This window comes from Ptychodera flava, chromosome 3, assembly GCF_041260155.1.
Source record: "Ptychodera flava strain L36383 chromosome 3, AS_Pfla_20210202, whole genome shotgun sequence".
Taxonomy (NCBI): Eukaryota; Metazoa; Hemichordata; class Enteropneusta; family Ptychoderidae; genus Ptychodera; species Ptychodera flava.
Window position 1 is genome coordinate 49,608,319 of NC_091930.1, and position 23,048 is coordinate 49,631,366.

The 23,048-nt window shown below is 37.9% G+C and overlaps 2 protein-coding genes and 1 long non-coding RNA gene across 4 annotated transcripts in view; all 3 read right to left on the reverse strand.

The window, feature by feature from the left end:
• The window catches only part of LOC139130216 (adhesion G protein-coupled receptor L2-like), an 88,248-nt gene extending 78,690 nt beyond the window's left edge, over positions 1–9,558 (reverse strand). Inside the window, exon 1 of one of the 2 annotated variants that reach the window (XM_070695965.1) lies at positions 9,330–9,558. The gene's annotated coding sequence lies outside the window, so the exon portion shown is untranslated. The remainder of the gene's footprint in view (positions 1–9,329) is intronic. The other variant, XM_070695964.1, reaches the window with a different exon arrangement.
• A 1,086-nt stretch (positions 9,559–10,644) lies between these two features.
• On the reverse strand, positions 10,645–18,747 carry LOC139130217 (receptor-type tyrosine-protein phosphatase beta-like). Its single transcript, XM_070695967.1, has 10 exons — positions 18,631–18,747; positions 17,896–17,982; positions 16,972–17,053; positions 16,692–16,782; positions 16,255–16,331; positions 15,608–15,742; positions 14,670–14,792; positions 14,126–14,274; positions 13,679–13,814; positions 10,645–13,129 (listed from the first exon to the last, which is right to left on the reverse strand). Exons 2-10 carry the CDS (start codon positions 17,949–17,951, stop codon positions 12,983–12,985), a joined length of 996 nt encoding a protein of 331 aa, XP_070552068.1. The 5' UTR covers positions 17,952–17,982; positions 18,631–18,747; the 3' UTR covers positions 10,645–12,982.
• A 2,100-nt stretch (positions 18,748–20,847) lies between these two features.
• On the reverse strand, positions 20,848–22,692 carry LOC139130219 (uncharacterized). Its single transcript, XR_011551819.1, has 3 exons — positions 22,399–22,692; positions 21,694–21,840; positions 20,848–20,975 (listed from the first exon to the last, which is right to left on the reverse strand). It is a non-coding gene; the product is annotated as an uncharacterized lncRNA (long non-coding RNA).
• Between the last annotated feature and the right edge of the window lie 356 nt (positions 22,693–23,048).

Consider the following 23,048-nt stretch of genomic DNA (forward strand, 5'->3'; position numbering starts at 1 on the left):
ATGCAAATTTAATGTTGTCATGGCGATTGATAACCAGAAAGTACTGTTGAACTTGAAAAGTATGGCATCATTAATATTATTTTCGTTTCATAATTATATACTCTTTTCAGGGTGTGGGGCAGAACGAATGAGTTCAACGTACTATTATCGCTTCTCATTGTATGGCCATATGGACACAATAATTAATATTCAGTTGATTAACGACGTGATACCATCCTCCGTTGAAAGGAAGACCGACAGGACAAAACTTTATCATTGGGAGGTATACCGCCATCGATCTTCAATTAAGACATCTTCAATTGATCGATCAGTGTGCGCTAATGATGTACACTGGTGTAATGATGAAGGCACTGCGTGAGGTCAGCTGTGAGTATTTACGATTCCAACTGCTCCCATTATAATCGAGTGTTGCTTTACATTGAGTTCATACATGCGGCAATGTGTATCGCAGAAGAAAAATGGCAACGCTCGGAGAGAATAATGCGTTTCTATAATGTCGAAACTTTGAGCGCAAATGAATGGTTAGTTGATTGTACTTATCAAAATTGTGCCGCTACCAACAATGGTGTGTTAATTAAAGGGAACTTGTTCGCTGAACTAGGCCAGAGAGAGAGAGAGAGAGAGAGAGAGAGAGAGAGAGAGAGAGAGAGAGAGAGAGAGAGAGGAGAGAGGAGAGAGAGAGAGAGAGAGAGAAGAGAGAGAGAGAGAGAGAGAGAGAGAGAGAGAGAGAGAGAGGCATAATTTTACAAAGACAAAATGGAACAGGGGAGAGGGAGAGGGAAAAATGGGAAAACGATGTTTCCATGAGTGTTGCATGGTTCGTAAGACATATAGACTAGATCAAATTGTTTCTCCTCAAGATAGCATTGACCAATCCGATCGCATAGCCACTCCTCTTCATAGACGAGCACCAATCAGAATACAGGCATAGAGCAGATATTAACTTACACTACCATTTTGACTTGACATGAACTAAAGTTTGTACGTGCAGTGGATCTTGTGTCATGCAACGGTAATTGGCGGTTACAGTCACAGTTCATCTCCGAATTATCGGTTGACAGACATGGAGCAGGATTGTGATTGTGCCGACCAGCAAATATGTCCAGATTCAACTCAATACATACCTCATTAATACAGTTATGTTATGAAATATTATTACAGCCTGTCTGCTGACGTAGCCGTGACGTAATCAATGAACATCGAACATCGTGCGTACTCTCACGTCCGACTTGTTTGTCAATTTTGTGAAGATTTCACGTCCAACAGTTGTATTGACAGGAGCACTCGAACTTAGAACTATGAGTAGTGTAGGCAAGTAGCAGTTGTGCATTCGCTTAGTTCGGCTGTCAGTTCGTTTTTGCCAAGGATGGTGAAATTTGAGGCCGTCGTATCGTGTCATTTCCGAGCCGACAATGTGAATAGAAGGCAAGATGGATGTGACGGTCTCTTCATAAAATCTCTGTTTTGCCCTTTTTTGAAGAATATATCAGGTGAATGTTTTAGTCATACATGGACACGAGAACTAGGAGATAATAGCAAAATACAGTGAACTGCCAAAAGCGAATTTCCGTCACTTTGCACCTTCGTAAATCATCGGAGTTTTACTCGTAGCCCGAAATACACCTATGCACGGCAGGGTTTTTCGTCAGATAGAAACTAACTTTTAAAAACATATTTAATATCTGTGTCATTATATTGAGTCTATTAGCGAGCCAGTTACCAAGGGTAGGTTGCATAAATTGTAGCAGTGAAATTGTTGTTTCTAAAACAAACAACAGAGGCACGATTGAAATCATCAACCATTGTACTTGACTCTTGTTTGTAACACGCTGAGCCTGTGCAAGTTCTGAAAAAAGTGTAATTTATCAAACTTCTGTACATAGAAATAATTCGAATCTATCTATTTATCTATCTATTTATCTATCTATCTATCTATCTATCTATCTATCTATCTATCTATCTATCTATCTATCTATCTATCTATCTATCTATCTACCTGCCTGCCTGCCTGCCTGCCTGCCTGTCTGTCTGTCTGTCTGTCTGTCTGTCTGTCTGTCTGTCTGTCTGTCTGTCTGTCTGTCTGTCTGTCTGTCTGTATGTATGTATGTATGTATGTATGTATGTATGTATGTATGTATGTATGTATGTATGTATGTATGTATGTATGTATGTATGTATGTATGTATGTATGTATGTATGTATGTATGTATGTATGTATGTATGTATGTATGTATGCATGCATGCATGCATGCATGTATGTATGTATGTATGTATGTATGTATGTATTCTGCCTGCCTGCCTGTCTGTCTGCCTGCCTGTCTATCTGTATGTCTGTCTGTCTGTCTGTCTGTCTGTCTGTCTGTCTCTGGCTTTCTGTCTGTCTCTGTCTCTGTCGTTGGACTCATGAGGAGTCTGTTATCCTAAAACACTCAATTCATCCTGAAGATTTCCAAAGAGAAGGTTGTGGTTGTCGTTAAATAAATGTATGTATGTATGTATGTATACGTTAAATAAATTTAATAATGAGTGAAAAAGTGTAAGATAGTAGCTCCGGTAAGTGTGAACAAACACATGTCATATTTTAGGTTGAAGTTGATTTGTTACTGTTATTTTTGTACGGGTACACAATGTATTTTTGTTGCTCTAACAATTTTATTAATAATTTGACTCGTGTTGTGGATTAAACTATCAATTTAGCGATAAAAAGATCGCATTACAGCTACAATAATTATCCAGAAAACTACTACCATTTTTGTCAAGGTTCCTCAGTGAGTAAGACGCCCTCTATGTATGTAGACACCCGACACCTTGTCGTGTAATTGAAAAACGAGAGGGTTCACCGCGATCTTACAATGAGAACTCAATAAACGCTAGAAGTCAATGGTTTATCATGAAGGCAAATTATGTATTTCATTGTTATCGACGGATATTGGAAATCGATTCCAATTAAATGTGGATAATTAGTTCTTTTTCATCTTTGTGTGACGATACTTTCATCGATCATCGGTTCCATTCACAGTCCTTATTCGAGTCATTTCCCTAACCTAACACCGTCCCCTGACAATTAAGCTTGTATATAATTCATTGTTGTAATGGTCGCCGCCTAAAGTGCCTTTGAATTCATTTAGACGCACAACTCGCTGTCCCTATTGAAAGGACAAACTTTTAACTAATTGTCGCCCCTTGATTAGTTTATTTTCCCTGTACTGTAAGCTACCATGAACCATTAGTCATGAGAACCATGGAAAGTCACGTGATACTTGATTCAACAGTTTTTTTTATTTATCTTCGACACGATGTGCAAGATAAGTGGTTGCGCATGCGCTGTGCTGTTGCGCGAAATCGAATTATTCTTGATAATTACATGGATAATGTGTGCCAACTTTACCCAGATGTAAAAACAAAAGCAAATTAGAGCGGAAGCATGAGGTCAGAAGTATGCCGAACTGCTAATAGATCACTTCCCTCTCTTGTGGATATTTTCCTGGTACTATTTCATAAATCACATTCCACCATACATCGACTTATGGAAGGAACGAAATTAATTTTTGTCGAAGCCATTGCGAAGTGGTGACAGAATTGATCTCATATACTTTTTTATTCTCCGATTCAATTTAAACGCTAACGGCACTCGACATGCGCAGAAAATAATTGAAATGAACATTTACTATACGAATGGAAAATATTGTTTGTCAAAAAAGACCGCTCATCGCCGATCATGTCGTAGAAAAAGATTAGGTTTGTAGATTTTTAAAGCTGTGTGATACTTGCATTGACTAATAACTGGCACTTTCTACATCATAAGATATTAGTATGATTAGATATTTTGCAGTCACGGGGATATTACAGTAATAAGACATTCTTTAATGATCAAAACTGCAACAATGCTTGTCATTCGTTTCGTTATTTTTCTCGATAAACCAACTCAGCAGTCGTTTTAGGAAACAAGTCTTTCCTGCTCTGTTTTTATTTGAAATGGACATTACGATGTCTATCAACTCGATAGAAACGTCTTGGACAAAAAATATTTCAATATACCTCACTATGGGTTTCTCTACGTGACGTGTATTTTAGTAAGCTTCGTTAGGAAAGGTACCACTTTTACGCACAGTGTTGGAGATATCCTAACAACCGGAGATGAGGGTTTGTCTTCTGTATAGTGACAAGTAACATTGTATGGATATCACTTGAACCCCGTGCAAGGGAGGGAAAAAACATGGATTGTATATCAGCTCAAGTCATTTCTCGCATTCCACTCTGCTAGTCTCGGTGAATCTCTTTGTTTGCATTCCACTCTGCTAGAATCTATTTGTCATACACCTCTGTGTTCATTTTTATGTCTGCCTCGTCTATTTTTTGCCTCCCTCGGCGACGTCCAATTTTTGAGAAGCGCTTTCCTAAAATATTTTCCGTATCAATCTTCAGCTTTTTAACTTTTGTGTACGCAAACAATGTGTCCTTCAAACCGTCCCTGTCTGTCTGTCTGTCTGTCTGTAGGTCTGTCTGCCTGTCTGTCTGTCTGTCTCTGTCTCTTTCTGTCTGTCTGTCTCTGTCTGTCTGTCTCTGTCTATCTCTGTCGGTCTCTCTCTGTCTCTGTCTGTCGGTCTGTCTCTGTATCTGTCTGTCTGTCTGTCTGTCTGTCTGTCTGTCTGTCTGTCTGTCTGTCTGTCTGTCTGTCTGTCTCTCTGTCTGTCTGTCTCTCTCTCTCTCTCTCTCTCTCTCTCTTCTCTCTGTCTCCCTCCCTCCCTCCCTCCCTCCCTCCCCCGGCCCTCTATGATTGTTGCTTTTTGACAGTAGTCGAAGGATTACATACGATACATGTATTCCGAAAATGATCATTATTCGCCTGTGAGAAAATCCACTTCTGTGATAATAGCCAGCATAATTTATTGAGCATCGCTCTAGCATGCACTATGAAACCCCGATATTGTCAATTTCCTGCAATAATCAGCGTTTATGAGCTTGATCTTGAAAGAATCGATGTATCACTTCATAAATGTCGATACACACTGGGTATAAATTACCTCTTTGATATTTTAACGACAAGCCGATGATTTATTTTGTTTCAAGTCGGATTTACAACTGGTTTTTCCGATGGGTCCTTGAAGATATATATATGTGGTGCTTAGGTACATACAGCAAAATTGATCGTTGAACAATTAGTTCCGAAGTGCACTGGGAATGTGGTTTCAGCAACAAAAAATATAGAATTCATTTTCAACAATTACTATTATTTTTGCCCGTAATACAATGAAAATACTTTTTGTGGCCTTTTGGTGTCGTAAAGTTCTTTAGAACTGGTAATTTAGTGAAACAGCGTATGTTACGGCTACTAATGACCAACTGCAAAAAATATAGACATGACAAACGTAGAGTGTAGCATTTGACGAGACGGGAAATGTTGTCGGCCGAGTGGTCATGTAATGTCTCGTCCCTTGAAGAGTTTAACTCTCAGGGTCATCCCTTGTAAACTTTACTGTTTTGGAGAGAAATGTTTCTTCAAATAATTTTTAGCAAAATGGGGATGGTTATCAAACCTAACGAGTGACTGAACACTGCTGTTAACGAATCGTGTATGGGTAATAAGAACAATGACAGCGCGTTGCTGTCAGATAATGATACTAAGAGTTATATGACAGTTTTCATCGTGTATCTAGTGAAAAAACTGCGCCAATGTGAATAGAGTGGCATAATATCGAAAGTTAATGTTTCTTTGAAATTCAATACTGCCATTGCAGCATTTACATTGATGAGGACATGCTATAAGTGTACACTGGCAACGAAGGGTCAGTTAGTGGTAGTGTTTTCGAACACCAGCAGCACCCCCTCCCCCCCCCCCCCCGTCACGGCAGTTCTCTGACATGGAGGGCATTCATCAAGAGGCGGGTTATATACCCCGTCTGCCTGTTCCTGTGAATTCACCGTGAAATACTATGAATGACTCGGACTGAACGCTGTATTGGGTAATATTTGTCAGGGATAAGGTCCTGATCCAGAAAAGCAAATCCATTCCTCAACATACAGGAAAAACAAACGTTAAAGAAGATTTCAAGCTCAGTGGACCGATGTAAATAAGAACGAGCATCTTCCATTTTTATGGTACGCCAGCTTGTCTTGAACGTTATTCGTTACGATATTTGCAGACAGAAATTCCTAGAGCGAATCATGCATATTATCTAAACGTTCCATATAATATTTTATTGTCTCATTTTGCAACGTCTTTGTGCAATACACCGTGAACGTTACTTCCGTAAAAAAGTGTTTTTCTCCATTTGCAATATTCGACTCGCATCGCATAGGAATGTCACGTGACAGTGCTATCTGAAAACGAATCTGTCCGTGTCTGGTGAACATAATACTAAAAGACTGAAGATGCGCCACGGGGACAGACATTCTGACTTTCAAATCTTTAAAATAATACACTTCAGGTATAACACTTGAGGGCGGCTCGTTTTGAAGCTCCCGGTGTAAATAAAATTTCACAGGCTTATTCATTGTAAAAATATAAAAAAACAATTCCCCATAAATTTAACACAGGGATGGAAGTCATTTTGAATTTCAAATTTTGTACTTATTTCGTTATCAGCGTCTCTAATGCCAAATTTGGACGATGACCGCTGATGTTGGTTCTTGATTTTGAAAAAGAATGGTTTAAAATTGCTTTTAGGAAAGTTTGAGTGAAAGTTTTAAGTTTTTAAATTTTCAAGGCGAGTTCTATCTTAAGGAATTACACGCCTCGAAATTAGAGACCTAAACTTTTGCACAGTTTTTCCTGAATAAGACCATTCTCTTATCAAATCAAAATATCAGGATTCATCATGAAAAGTTTGCTACAAAAAAAAACGTACACCGACATTTATCGATATTTGAAATTAAAAGTGGCCGCCATCCCAGCATTTACTCTAAGGGGAAAAATAAGATTTTCGATTCAGTGTCGACAACTAAGACGTGAAATATTTTCTTACTTCAAGAGCTTTAAAATGAACCGCCAAAATTGGTAGCTAAGAAAATAATTGTCAAAATTTGAGAGTCCAAATATCTGTCCTTGAGGCGCGTACTACCTGAAAGAGACACATTCGTAGCTTGTTACCAAATTTTCATCACTATAAGTTCCTGAAAGCACGCGCACTGTGATCCTCTTTCTACAATATGTTGAATTACAAAACACGTCCTCGTAACCACAATGCAGTGTTGTACAATATGCCATTGTTTTCACAATGAATTCCAGCCCAAGTTGTCACAAAAGTTATGACGACAATAATATTGAGCATTACACTAACTAGGAGTTGTGTTCAATGGACTGTTGTGTCGACATGATATTGGAAAAACAAGTTTATTCTGCCGGCGAAACAAAATACTGGCAAATAATCAAAAGGTACCGCTAATTGGATTTAAATAGACTCACTTTCGAAAGTTACTCTGTCTGCCATTCTAGCCATATATATGAGACGACACAAATACAATCTTAAGCTGCGAAAACTCTAGGAAACCCTAATTTCTTTCTAAATTTGTTTTTCCTCGACTGTGTTTAACAAAGTAATGAAAGTCCGACTCGCCATTCTTTTAATCACAAAAACAATTCTGAAACGCATTTTTACTCCAAACACATATTCACAATTGTTTTCTAAATTGCCGACATCGTTCCGCTTGATTATTCTTGTTATTTTCTTTTAATATAAAAACCAAAGATACGCTTCATTAACTGTTCCCATTATATGAGCGGCAGAAATAAGCGGGCTATCTGTGACGTTAGAAAATTAAACTGGGCATACGCACGAAAACAACAAATTCGGGATTCAAAGGGACAGCAGTTGTAACTTGCTGATAGATATTTTTGTCCTGAAAAAACATCATACGCACATTTTCTCCCTAGAGAATGTTTTAATGGCTTTGCCAAGACAACAATCATTGTACATCCGGAACAATGTTTTTGTTGATATTGAATTCAAGTCTTGACTAGTATTACCTTGTCAATACTGAAACACGTCATTACTCAAAACGGTCTGTGTCGGCAAATCCGAACGCTAGGCATTCAGACATAGCTTTTGGACTCCTGGATGTAACTGTCTTGTTGAACAGACAGACAGAGATAGCTGTTTGTTGGTACGTGCCTCAATAGTGAAACATTTCCTCAAACTTTCCTTTATGAAATTTTCAACCTTTCTCTCACCGAATCAAGAATAAAAATAAACGGTCAATTAATTCTATGGAGAAATTTGTGAAAAAATGAGACATTAAAAACAATTATTACACACTAAGAGCTTTAAGGTGAGCCCCTTCATGGGAAGATCAGAGACAATTGTAAAGGATTATGAATCCAAATATCTGTTCCCTCATTCATTCTACCTTATATGCATATCAAGCTAATTGGGATTTAATTCATCGTAATTCCATGAAGAACCAAATGTTATCAGTAAACACAAAAAGCACGTAGTTTAATTCGTTTGCCTGGCCGTTATCGTGTGCTTTGTACTTGCAGCTAGGATTAAGCGCCGACCAGACTCAAGTTCCTTCTATTGAAATAAATGAATAAATTACAATTGAACCGTGATAATGTTTGAAGAAGCCAATATTCATTTTTTGGTATTGTTTGCGAACATGGGTTTATTTACCACTGCCTGTGCATATCACATTTTAGACCTGGGTACCCATCACTCTCCCTCGCGCTCAGATCCCTCTCTGTATCTATTTTTCTTGCCTTCTTTCATTCTTTCGTTCTCAGTCACCCTGTAATATGTTGAAGCAAGGATGGCCCATCGCCATGAGTGAGCGTTCATCTCATGTTGGATAAAGCTGAAGATAATAAGTCAGGATTTTGAAGTTGTAACAGCGTGCACGTGGGCTCGCCATCTATCGGATAACCGGATTCTACCTACAGTGCTGCCTTGCTCTGACTTCCACGCTGCCTTACCTATCCAGACTGCCTCCCTCATTGCTTCTGTCAAAAGTCTTATTCGAATTAACGACTGACATCGATGCACTGTTAGTTGGTTCTCGTGATTTACTTACGTTCTTCTATCCATCAAAATCTTCCACACCAATGTTCTCCCTTCCCCCATTTATTATCTTATCCATTTAACGGCAGCGAAAACACAAACCATCGATAGCTTTTTGCGCTCTCTTTTTCAAGGTCATGCTTTGAGATTTTCAAATTCTTCCGTTGTGATATTTGGTAAGCCTCAAAACAGGGTAATAGGTTGTTAGTTCAAAATGTTATGTGCGTTAGCAGGATATGAGGGAATGCAGACGATAATAAAAATCTTGTTTTATGAAGTAAGAGTGAAAATACATCGTCATGGTGTATTACTCACAGCAAAGTGGTTGCTTACCTTCAACGGTGTGTCGCTTGCCTCGTATGCCGCGTAGAGACTCACGTAACGCCCTCTCTAGCTCACTCTCACTCACTGTACCTCCGGTCGAGTACTTGACAGATCTAAACACGTTCACATCCACCACGCATAGAGAATTTAGAGAACATAGTTGACACCTGGCGCAAGCGCATTATGAAAGGCGCCTGGATCATGATCCTCGCTAAAAAGGAGAAAGCGGAAAACAGGAAACAGGAGCTCGCACTGACGCCGGAGACCGTAGCCGTTGCCATGACAACAGGAAAATGGAAGAAACTCCATGGGAATTCAGTTCGTCATAAAATGACGTTTACTGACAAGATGCAAACAAACAACAAACGACAGAAGTTACAAAACTTACATCCGCATACAAATGATTACCTATCTTAGCCACATATATCATGTGTCTGTGAAACGGTACGTTACCGTATACCTACCAAAATGCTTATCGAACAAGCTAGCCAGCCATACTGCTCGCTTGGTAGCCACATATCGACACCTATCAATATCGTACCTATTTACTCTACCTCAATACATGTTATGGAGCGTTCAATTATATTATGGCGGAGGGGAAAAATCCAGGACTTGAAGAGGGATGGTCGTGCTTTCTTTCCACACAGAGGGTCACTAGATTGTCAAACAAAACAAAACCAAAAATGCCCACCATGTTTCAGCGTACAAAAGTACTCCGGTGTAAAACCAGGTAATTTTTCAGTGTCTCTCTGTGAATTCCTCAGTACGCTATCTTAATATAAATAATATGGGAATTCTGTCTTGCTACCTTGTTGTCGTTACAAGTCTAAAGATGCTTACCTTACTATTAAATTCTTACCAGTCGAATGGGAATGGTCGGTTCCAATTTGCCGGCAAGCCAAAGGTCATCTACCTGCCTACCTGTCTATCCACACCTATCTACAAAACTGTCTATATCTACCTGCCTAGCTCCCACACCATGTATCTGTCCGTGTATAACTCAATCATACAAACAAAATGAGGAACGTACAATTTACCTTTACTCTGTACAAAACGCCTTATATACTTTTAAGCAAGTAAAATGCTTTTGATTAATTTCACAGATCAATTGGGTGACTACCATTGTAGCGATAATTTTCATCTCTTAAAATCTTGATAGGTGAAATATTTCCTATACAGGTCTTCATTGCAATCATTTCTGATTATAAAAATAGAAAACCGAACAAGGTGTTGGATTAAAAAAAAAATGACATCAGCTTTATTTCTGTAGACATTAAACATACAACTGATCATAAATGATTTACATGTGAGTTGTAAACTCTGAAATAATTCTGTTTCTCTTGACATAGTTAACTTAATATAATTTGTCAATCAATAATTTTATCACATTATCTTGTTTTAAAATTCTTGCCTTGCATATTGAAAAAGTGCCAACCATAAAACTTAATAGGTAGATCCAGAAAATAACCATATATAACATGTTTCCAGTGTGTGGTTTACTGTACATTGTATGCTCTGTTAAGGGCCTAGAAACAGTTACCCAAAATTGCTTTACTCGTTCACATTCAAAAAGAAAATGCTCACAGTATTCAAGAGAAATACATTGCTCACACATGGGAGAAGGCTCCTTCTTCCATCTATATAAATTGGATCTGTGAGGTAGTTTGTCATACAACAGAAAGTCTTGAATAAATAATGACATTATCGAGGAATATAACTGCAAAGGTTCCCTCGAGGAAACACATCACTGATAATTTGTCCCTCATCATGGTACTGAAAGACAGATAAACAATATAAATATTGTATGCATCTAATAGTGTTGATAGGAACCTAATTGGAAGACATAGAGATGGAAATTCGTATTTGACATGTGTAGTTTAATATTATCGACCGAAGAATAACAGTCTGTGACCTAAACTATTACTGTGACGATATCTCCCTGACCTTGACTCTGGCTACGCTCTGAAAACACCAGTTCATAAGAGGCATAATTTGCACCTATGAACATTCTCAACGGTAATTTGGCATTTGCTGCTAGACATTATATAAGTAGTCAATTGATAGCTGTATTGGTTACTCTTAACCGTATGACACAGGGCTAACAACACAAAGCATTGTATGGGAGAAGGGAATTTTAAGATGACTTGATGCAAAAGATGACGTACGCATTATTGCATGCCATGCATATGGTTAGCTTTATAGATGATATAAGGCTGTTGCTGTTCAAAATGGCATTTCAAGATTAGAAAGCACCGATAGTATTACCGTTTGGATTCCCGCGAACAAGTGACACGTCTTCACAGATTTATTGGTCATTCGGAGGATGCGGAAAGTTGTCTCCGTCACCCAGGCTCTCAGAGTCCCGTGTGAATTTTGCCTCTGTCCGCTGATGTGTTCTCGTCTATCTCGTCACCATCATTCCTGCCACCTTCTAGCATGTCTAACAAAAATATAACGTATTGCACTGATCTTTTATAAGACCTTTTCACAACGACCACCATACCCCCAACTAATTCATGCAGCTGTAGCTTTCAAGAGACAAGTCATGATCTGTTCGCTAAATAAGTCAATTTTTCTTACCTATCGCCCAGACCATCAAGAAACTATAAATTATTGTATTCTGGCTACTTTGACAGTGGCAGAAAAGACACCAAATATTCATAAGTATATTACAGTATGTAATAAATTGTAATGGGTATTAAATGCTCGTGCTTTCTGTGTGCAAATGTGGTCGATTTAGAGATGCGCCCTCTTAGGCGAAATATGGCCATTTATTTTTGAAAATATGTCATTACTCCAACTCAATGGCAGCCAGATAGCTGCTGTGTTCTGCCCTTTGGGTTTAAATATTTCGGAGAACGTTACGAAATATGCGCACGAGGTTCACAGATGAAACACAAAGGACAAAATTTCAATCAATTAGGTCTACGGTGAAAAGAAAAGACCTCATCAATATAAAGAGCAGCAACTCGGCTACCAACGCAACCTTTCCAATCACCCTAAATTTTTATGAATAATATCATCAACAGTATCGACGTTAAACATAGCACAAACAACAATGTGCTGGTAAATGGTAACAGAAATATTGACACAAAGCTGGCGAACAGTCTGAAAATATATTAGATGCATTTGTAGGGTCTATGGCTGTTTTTAGGACAGTCTTACAGATATACCTTTAGCTATGCGGATGCTGACCAATTGACACGCTGCATAACATCTTGATTCTCGAACTGATAAGAAAAAAAATATCATCATCTACCAGTTGCCGACCAGGCGATGGTAGAGTGATGGCATTACAATTATGGCAGGTAAACGCTATCTCTATTCACAGGTTCTGTCATACTATGCTCATTCAGTTTTCGTAATGCCATTATTCTAAGCCTATGGACTTTAACAAAACTGACAGAAGAGGTGGTTTAGGGTATTTTTGTACCTTCTTTATAAAGGAGACATATTCTACAATCTAGTTTTGTATGTATCTTTCACGTAGATGTATATAATGATGGGCAAGGAATTTGATAACGCTTTTATATGGTGGGCTGTCAAATAGTGTTTTGCGTTAATTACAGTAAATTGGTTGACAGCAAAAAAGTTATTCTTTATCCAGCAAGGAAACGTACACCAGCATGAAGAATAAATATTGGTACGGAGAATCTATATCTTCAGATGCCGTGGTTTGCAACGGCATCCGGCTTGGCTTTCCTCATTGGTGGCACGTTGCCGTAGGTGTGTACGTTGAACCATTCACTATCCCCTCTTTCCTCACGCAATAAGTCAGCAACGCATTGATGGATGAACACGTATTGGGACTGAAAGCAAATATGAAAATATTGGTTTGAAGTAAACAAAAATGAATGTACCGGCCAAAGAAGAGGGCGCTAAGTCTCATTCCTAACAGCGGATGTATACATGTTATCCGGCTAGGCATTACGATGTAATGGCAGTACATATTAATAATCAAAGACTTGTCACCATTTATACCGTCGGCAGCGCATGAAGTGCTGGCCAAGCTGTGCCTAGAAAGTATACCCGGGTATAACGTCGAGGGATTGTCTGATGACAACATGACTTTTCCTTATTTTGTTACTCTGCCAATATAGGCGAACCAATTACAGATGAGGTACCCGGCGTAGCCAACTAGCCAATGGAATACTGAGGAGTACAGTGCCTTGCTCCGGGGCACAACATCGTGCCAGAATCTCGAACTCACCGTACGCGTCGTCTGTCAGTGAGTCCCTAACTCTTGACTTTCCAGGTCTCGAACTCCCCATTCATCGTCAGACACCTACCATCAAGCTATCGCTGCTAATTCAATGGTTTTCCCTATTGATTATGCCATTCGTCTGTGAAACACTCACCTCTGACTGAATCATGAACATTCGATGCATTCTCATCTCACAGACAATACCGTAGATATCAACAGAGTCATTATCACGCATGTGTTGAATCAGTCTGTCCAGGGCAATGAAGGTACCCGTCCTGCCACCACCGGCACTGAAGGGGCGGGCGAGAGAGAGAGAGAGAGAGAGAGAGAGAGAGAGAGAGAGAGAGAGAGAGGAGAGAGAGAGAGAGAGAGAGAGAGAGAGAGAGAGAGAGAGAGAGAGATGCACTTTCAATGATGTTTTGTTGGTTTGTTTATGTATTTACTCGAAACAACGACACTCAATCTATGGAAATGTATATTGTTTCCTGAAAGCATATAGCCTTCATTACTCAAAAAGTGCTGAAAGTGTGCTTATGAACAGCTATTGTTAGAAAACATTGAAGAATAAGGTTGTTGGTGGCTAAATATTTCACGATCTTACCTGCAATGAACCACCGTTGGAGAGCTATCATCTTGCATTTGTTCACGCACAGCTCTGACGAAATACAATAAAGCCTGGGTGGCCTTCGGTACACCGTGATCTGGCCAAGCCGTAAAGTTGAAATGGCGAACTTTCTTACAAATGCCACCCTATTATGAATAAAGATAGTAATAAAGATATTTAGCAGGTAAGCTTGTTTCGCAAAAAACAATAATTTTGCCTCGATTTGTGATTGTTTCACTCCAAACTACAGAAAGATTCACATCCAATACCAAACACCATCGATTAACTTTTATAATTAACTTATGCAACTTAATTTAATAATACTTAATTTTAATTTAATGTTGAATCACTTTTTTATGAGGCCGGCCCTTTTCACGATAACGTGATTGATATGCTGTTATTGATCCACTATTGAGGATGGTATTTAGCCGAGTGGTTTGGACTGCACGACGGTTTCGCTACTAGATAAATTGGTGCCGTACGTTGTGAGTTCGTATCCGATCTAGAATTTACCTAATGTACTAGTAAACATGTTGCTTACGTTTTCCAGGTTGATCTCCCTCACAGTCCATTCCGGAAACACCTCTTCGCTTAACATATTGACTTGAATAGCGCCGTAGTACACGGGTTCGTTATCGAACGGCCAGTAGTGATCGCATTTCACCTGGAGATGGAGTGGTAATGCAGAATAATTTTGGGATGTTCAAAAGAAAATAATACACAAGTCATGTTGTTGGGTATATGATATGTGCCATAAGATTTATCAATACAATTTAGTGTAAGAATCTCTTTGGGCATTTCGCTCTCATACTGCCTTGCTTATATTCACTACACTGGACAAAACGATTGAAATACATTGGGTGTATATGAGTGGACGTATGGTATACACAACGTATTTCAATTGTCATTACTTTGGTATCTGTGACGTATATCTATGCAGAACCAGAGTTATGAGTAAGACAGATCTTTGCGGACAATTACACCATACTACATGTAGTAAACTATTCAATAATTAATTTGCAATGAAAAAGAAATAGCAAAATCGTAGTCAGCTTTCAACTCTGTCGGTAAACACTGTCGGGAGTAAATATTTGGCTAGACCTAAAATTATTTTCGCGAGAGCTGAGGAATTTCCTGTCTAAATAAACATATTATCATATACATCATGGGAATAATTTTTAGATGATTGAGAAATGGCTCTACTTGATTTTTTCACTTATCTTTCTTTACGCCTTTTTCATCAACTTGCTGATAAGTATATGTCGATTGTACATTTTTGTAAGTCACTGGAAATCTAAACAATTTCAAGTATCAATTTTTGAGTTTGCATTTATCCCGAAATAGCTTCACCGTTGACTGAAGATTTCCTTATCAGATAGTTTCAAACGTTGAAAAAGATCGATAATCTGATTCATTATTCCACCAAAGTGATGTTGGGCACAACGATGTGACGCTATCTCTCGAGGCTGTTAACATTACCTTTCCGCGTTCTGTACACTGCGTAACCATGACAATGGTCCTGACGTCATATTCCCAGATCATCCTCCAAAAGTCATCCTTTGTTCCTGGCAAAGGGCCCTGAGCGGCGATGAACTCTTTCGGAGAGTTGTAACCCTTCACAAAGGAAAGATAACATCACATCACATCAGGCAGAGGCAACCGAAAATTTGTTCTGACAGGGAGTCCTTGCCCTTTTACGCAAAATACATTGTGACTTTGCAAGAGCTAACAATTACATTGTACAACATTGCAAGTTTTATGTTACGTGTTCAATGTTATAAGGCAATATTTTCCAGTCAGTGATATCAATTAATTAATTATTAATTAACAAATGACGAAGTTATTTTACTCTTAGTATTTTCCATGAGATTGCAGTTCGAATGTATAAATAAAACACGTGTAAAGTCAACACACAACACGCTTGGTAGCATTCTTGTAAAACATTTTAAACGATGCCTAGAAGTGTATCTGTCGGTTAGTGTGAAGGATGGAAACGCAGGCCAAATAAGGTCATATTCCCTACTGATTATCGCACATTCAGAAGAATTTTACCAATTATGATGCCATGCTCCAAAGATGGTCGCACCAGGATCATTAGTCGCATTCGTAATGATCTTAGTACTTACAGGTATCCAATTTGCATTGATGTAGTCTGAATTTTCATTCCCAGCTAAGATAGAAAGCTGAACCCTTGTGCTATCATCTGTTGATTGAAGTTTTAGAAGTGTTTACATTTTAATTTAGTCAGAACATTATTGTGTGTAGTTAGATATGTGTGAGGGGAGCGAGAGAGATGAAAGGACTGAGACAGACCAACAGAAAGACAGACAGACAACCAGACAGATGTATAAACAGATAGAAACATAGACCATAGCGCTCGTCAGTATTCCCAAGTCACACGAGCTTTCAACAGTGACAGAGATATATAATCTCGGCCATCAACACGCTATTTTATTCACATAAGAACATGGCTCTCGAATATTTCCGTAAAACTGGATGAACACCTAGAAGACACTCAGTGTATTACCCTTTTAACGCAAATCAGTACTTTGTTTATACTTACATGGTAGGATATTTGCATATCTGTTTTTTTCTTTGTTCTTTGCCAACTCAGATACATCACAGGTTTGATCTCGACCGACGCTACGAAGTTCCTGTAATGGTAAAAAGATATATATCATTTACTATTTATATAAATTTCAGTATGTTGTTTATCAGCTATTGAAATATTTCTCAAAAATGTTTCACGTTGTTTTATGTCATAGAAGAAAGCATGGATGTATTATAAATCGCAACGTCAAGGTTGAATGATAGAAATAGGTCTCTAAGACCCCAACGCTGACCTCATACTCCTCGGAGAATCGAAACTCCATGTCCGCACTCATGGTCTTGAAGTAATCCTTATATTTTGACAATTTCACAGGCCTGCAAGAGAGAAATGTTTAGTAGATACCCAAATTCATACCATGGGGTTTCTTCTGTATCGGCATTGTGGCAGGATCATACATTATTGAGGAGAGAATTGCAGATATACAAGAGGGAAATGTAACTTAGCATGCATTAGTTGGCAGAGGAGAGCAGTACTGTAACCCAAATTATTCAGCTTACATATAGTAAACTTCACTTGCGTTTGGAATCACAGTGTCTACACTATATTGTATAATATTTTTGTCAATGTAAATGAATTTTAAGACTTAATATCCTCAGATCAGTACTTATAATATATACAATTATTCAGCGTTGTGGCTCTAGATTTATTTTAAATCTATGAATTCCCTGGCATTGCAAAAACTATATTTAAAAACATAGCATTAATGGACACTCTTCTGGCCCATAATGGGAGAAAATAAGCTTTGCACTCTATAATTTTACCTGGATTTTCGCCTCGTACATTATGTAGTGTAGAATGAAAAACATAATTTTTTCTCAAACTTTTCTCCGGGAATCTGTGACCATGCTCTGTCAAAATCGATGTAAAATCGGGGATCGCCATTCAAACTTTTTGGAACTAGAGAAACAAGTAAACCCAAAATCACTGATATTTGAAATTCAGAATGGCGGCTGCCTCTGTGTTAACTCTAACAAGAATAAAAAATCGGTTTTTGAAAAACTAAGACAACAAAAAGTTTTCTTACACCAAAAGCTTGAAAGTGAGTCCCCACCAGTGGTAGAACAGAAAAAAGTTGTAAAAGTTTTAGAGTCCGAATATCTGTCCCCGAGGCGCATTCTACCTTACATAGTAACTGTCAATTGTATTATTCTCTTACTTTGGACGTTTGCGCTTCTTCTTCTTGTTTCCTTCTTGTCCGTCCACGACTGGCATGGGGTTCTCATTCCCCGTCAAGGAAGGATCACTAAAACATAGTATGAATGACTACATTTACTATTTCTATTTTAAATAAATCTGAAAAAGTCATATTGGTAAAAATTAGAAAAGGAGAATGCATAAAGTATTTGTAATCTAAATAAAACTATTGCATCCGAATTCAGGGTAATGACAAGTTCAAGCCACGCCATGTTTCAACCGTTTTCAATTTAAAGATGTGAAAACGATACGGAACAAGGCAACTTCATAACACTTACATATCTCGCTATGCAATGTTTTGACGCTGCATAAAATATGTTCTACGATGGGCCTTCATAAAGGTATCGTCATGGTCGCATCGACGTAGCTCTTATACAGCAACATTGACCGAATTAAATGATATAATAAACACCTGGTCCATTGCCTATAGGCTAAACATTCCAACTTCCGTACCAAAGAACAGCGAAACACATTTTTAAACAGTTGCATTTCACATGTCAAGGTAATCAACATAATCTGATAATATTGGACAGCAGAAGTATTGCAAGGAGTATTTCAATACAGTAACTGCGGTGTATTATCCTTAAAGGAAAAATGATACCTTGAAACTATGCACAACTGCTAAATAGTTATTATAGTAATTTAAATCGTCTTCGCACCGATATCCTGCAAATCAAATAACATGATTCTTTTCCACCTTTTCCTCTTGCATGCATCAGGATACTTTCTTAACAGATAAATGATTCCAAGAATGATTAGAATGGCGAGCAGAAGTCCACCAAGAATGCAGAGGAGAATCCCAAGCCATGTTAGGTCAGGGGCTGGGGTAGGAAGAGATGACGAATATGCCATTAGCATACCCTGTACCGTTACTAAGGCAAATACGCATGTGCACACATGAAACCTCGCGAGAGTTCTTACTGCGGAAGTCAGGAATTCATTCTCGCATTTCACAAGGAATTCATCCCGAATTTGACAAGCAGGTAATCGCCTATTTTACCTTGGGATGCACACAGAGCATACTAAACTAATTACTGTTACTGAAGCGGACGAAACATGGCCTACACGCCTTCTTTAAGGCAAACTTGACAGTATGCAAATTCGGGGCAACCACTTTGAGCACCATTAGCAGTACCTTTTAATGCTATGTCCAATCTTTCTCTTCTGTATGCAGAACACTAATCTTGCTCCACTGAACAACTTTTGAACACAACATTGTTGAGTTACGCTCAGTCAATATTGTATTCAAACTTACAGGTATAATTTCCCCTTAAAGTTTAACAAATGCTTACAGCTTTACCGACAGTTATTAAATTCGAAAAGGACTCAGATTATGTCTGTTGGTTCACTTACAGAAAATACAGAAATACCATAGGGAACCCAGAAATTTGGTTGTTGTTGTTGTTGTTTGTATTGTTGTTTATATTTATTAGTCGTGTTGTTGTTGACCAATAAAATTCAACGAAGATAACTGTTGTCATAAGAATCGCCATATTTGACGCGATGTAACTCTATGCTAACGTAAGTCTATAAAGACTGTGTACGTTGGCATAGAGTTACATTGGGTCAAAGAATGATGGTGTCCTTTCTCATGACATCTACATTACGTTTGAAACAACCATGCACAACACAACATTTATCTTCGTTGAATTTTATTGGTCAACGACAACAACAACAACAACACGACTGATAAACATAAACAACAATACAAACAACAGCAACAACAACGATAACAACCAGATTTCTGGGTTACCTATAGAAATACAAACATTTGAAGTCGAAAATGGTTATTCTATATCGTTTATATCACAATGTGATATCGTTTTACTGTCTTTCTTACCTGTATAGATTGGTTCTGAAAGTTTCGTGTCCGTATAGCCGCCTGCTGTATATCCTCGGAATTGATATCTGAAACAGTGATGCAGTGTTTTTAATAAAAAGCGATCAAGTTTTGAGTTTGTATTTCTAATTTGAGACGAGTAAACTTCAAAGAAACGCATAAACAATGAAACGATAAATACACAGATATTCTTTGATGATTATTTCCTCTTTCAATATCAAATCAAGGATTTGATGGTAATGACAGTACTACTAAAAATGAAAGCGACACGAAGAGAAAAGAACATATTGCGATGCATTACGGTGAATGGAAAAGTCAAATTGTTGGACATGTTATGTTACCTGGTATGCTTTGAACTACTACCTCTTGGAAATCAAGACAAATTCGCATTTGCAGCCTTTGCTTTGCACTATTACTAAAGATTATTTTTATCTAGCAGGAATTTTGTCATCATTTGGATGATTGTTTCATGGTAACAAGTGTTTTAAGTCCACCTCTCGCTGGCCTCTTGACACTATGTTACACTTGATTGTTTTCAATTCTCTTTAGCATTCCTGTTACTCTGAACTGTGCCCTTTATGAAAGCATTACAGTTCATCCATTCCTCAGATAAACTTTAACTTGAAATCGCATTTCTCACCTATAGGGCGTTCCTTCCTTTAACGCCCGTTGCAGTAATTCTCAGTGTCGTTTTTAATGTCACACGTAGTATTTTCTCGATTGTAATGAATATTGACGATGGTGATGGTCTGCGAACACTACTTCCACCTGTAAGATCAGAGTAAAAAAAATTGTTGTATAAAACTGTCATGTAGAAAGGATGAAGAGTCAGAATGCATAGTGCATTATGAAAACATACCAGGACTACTGTAAAAAGCTGTCCTGAAATATCTTTTATTTTGCTAATGTGATAATAATCATTTGTTTTAAGAAACGATATAGTGAAGAGCAAACAAACAAAATATGGTAGAATTTGTTACTGAGAAAATAAACATTATACGTTGCATTTATAACCAGCAATATGGCGGCCCAAACACTTGACTAAATTCGGTGAATTATCTGTAACATACCTTCATATGGCCATGGATATTCATATCGCTCATCGATTTGATATCTCACGGTTCTGCCATGCGCTTGAGCCCATGTAGTCATTTGTGGATCTGGGTCTGTTCCTCTCTCTGGCTGATAATCATCATATCCTCCTAATGAAGTAGCAGAGAAAATGATGTTAGTATCGTAATGCTATATAAAGAATGGCTGTCTATTGTGGATTAATTGTCTCAGTGTTTACAAAACAAATTATCTTAAATTTATACAAGGAACTGCTCTCCGTATACTATGTATAGACTAGGATAACACACACATGCACTCATACATACATACATACATACATACATACATACATACATACATACATACATACATACATACATACATACATACATACATACATACATACATACATACATACATACATACATACATACATACATACATACATACATACATACATACATACATACATACATACATACATACATACATACATACATACATACATACATACATACATACATACATACATACATACATACATACATACATACGTACGTACGTACGTACGTACGTATGTACATACGTATGTACATTCATGCATACATACATACATACATACATACATACTACCATACATACATACATACATACATACATACATACATACATACATACATACATACATACATACATACATACATACATACATACATACATACATACATACATACATACATACATCATACATACATACATACATACATACATACATACATACATACATACATACATACATACATACATACATACATACATACATACATACATACATAATTTCGAAAATAGTGGAACACAATTGCTTACCTGTTACGTCATCCTCTGTCACAATTACGCTGTAATAAAGCACTGGACCATGGTCATGTGTGAAAATGTCATCAGTAAACTCAACTGTTATTGTAGTCTGTGTGGTGCGTGGATTATTTGCTGGTTGACTGTCCGATGGTGCTGGAGCTACAAAGAACGTAAATAGGTAGAGACTTTATATTACGGAAGTCCTCACATCACTCTGCTGTAAAATGTTCCTATCTATAGGAAATGCAAGCATTTTATTACACCTCACCTATAGTACTGATCTCGTTATTTGCTAAAACACCGCCACGTGACATTTCAAAATAGTGATATAGCATGGCTCGATTTGCTATTGCCCTCGACTCTTGCGCCACGCGCTAGCGGTCCAAATGCAAGTCGATGCGCATTGTACAAATGCTGGATTCTGTGATGACTTCAAATGTCCGATGTAATAAAATTAATAACACATGAAGATGGGCTGGTGATCCTGACTGAAATATAGACGATACCCTCACCTGCAGCTCGGGCATCATCAATATTTGGGTCAGGATCACTATCCCTATATCATGATATTGTCCTCATTGTCACGTGTTACTATCTAAATAGGCTACTGTCGAACATATATCTACTTTCGAAAGAACATCATTAGCGTTTAATTCCTTACCGAAACTGATTAAATAAAAATGAATCTTAAAAGAGTACGGTAAAAAGAATACTAACGGGCGATATCAGTTTCCCCTTGTGTGTAGATAGGATAACTCCTCGTTCTGTAAGGCTCCGGACTTAAAGAAGTTAAAATAACTAGGTACTCGGTGAACGGATCAAGGCCGGTGATATTAGAGGCCGGGTATTCGTCATCTTTATCAGGCAATGGTATATTGACGTTGTCTGGACTTTTGTCTCGTTCTTCATCCACATACTTTACCGATATATCGTAGGATTCGAAATTCCCTTTCGGTTTATCCCATTGAACCAGCAACGATACAACTGTTGTTTCCACAAGGGTTAAATTTTCGGGTGCAACCGGCACTGATAACAACAACAGCAGCAGCAGCAGCAGCAGTAGCAGCAGCAGCAAAAACAACAACAACAACAACGACAACAACATAAACACAATAATAATAATAATAATAATAATAATAATAATAATAATAATATAAACAACTCGTAGTAGTCGTCGTCAAAGTATGACAAGCAGCAGCTCTAATCGTGCTTTGACAGTGTGGATATTATGACGTGAGAGAGTTTGCCTCCAAATAAATAACCCTAATAGGTTTTACGTCAGCCGTGAAGGAAATTCGGGACCTGGTTTACTGTTTAATATGAGCAGAATAACATAATGACACTACGTTGTCCAAAGCAATAAACAT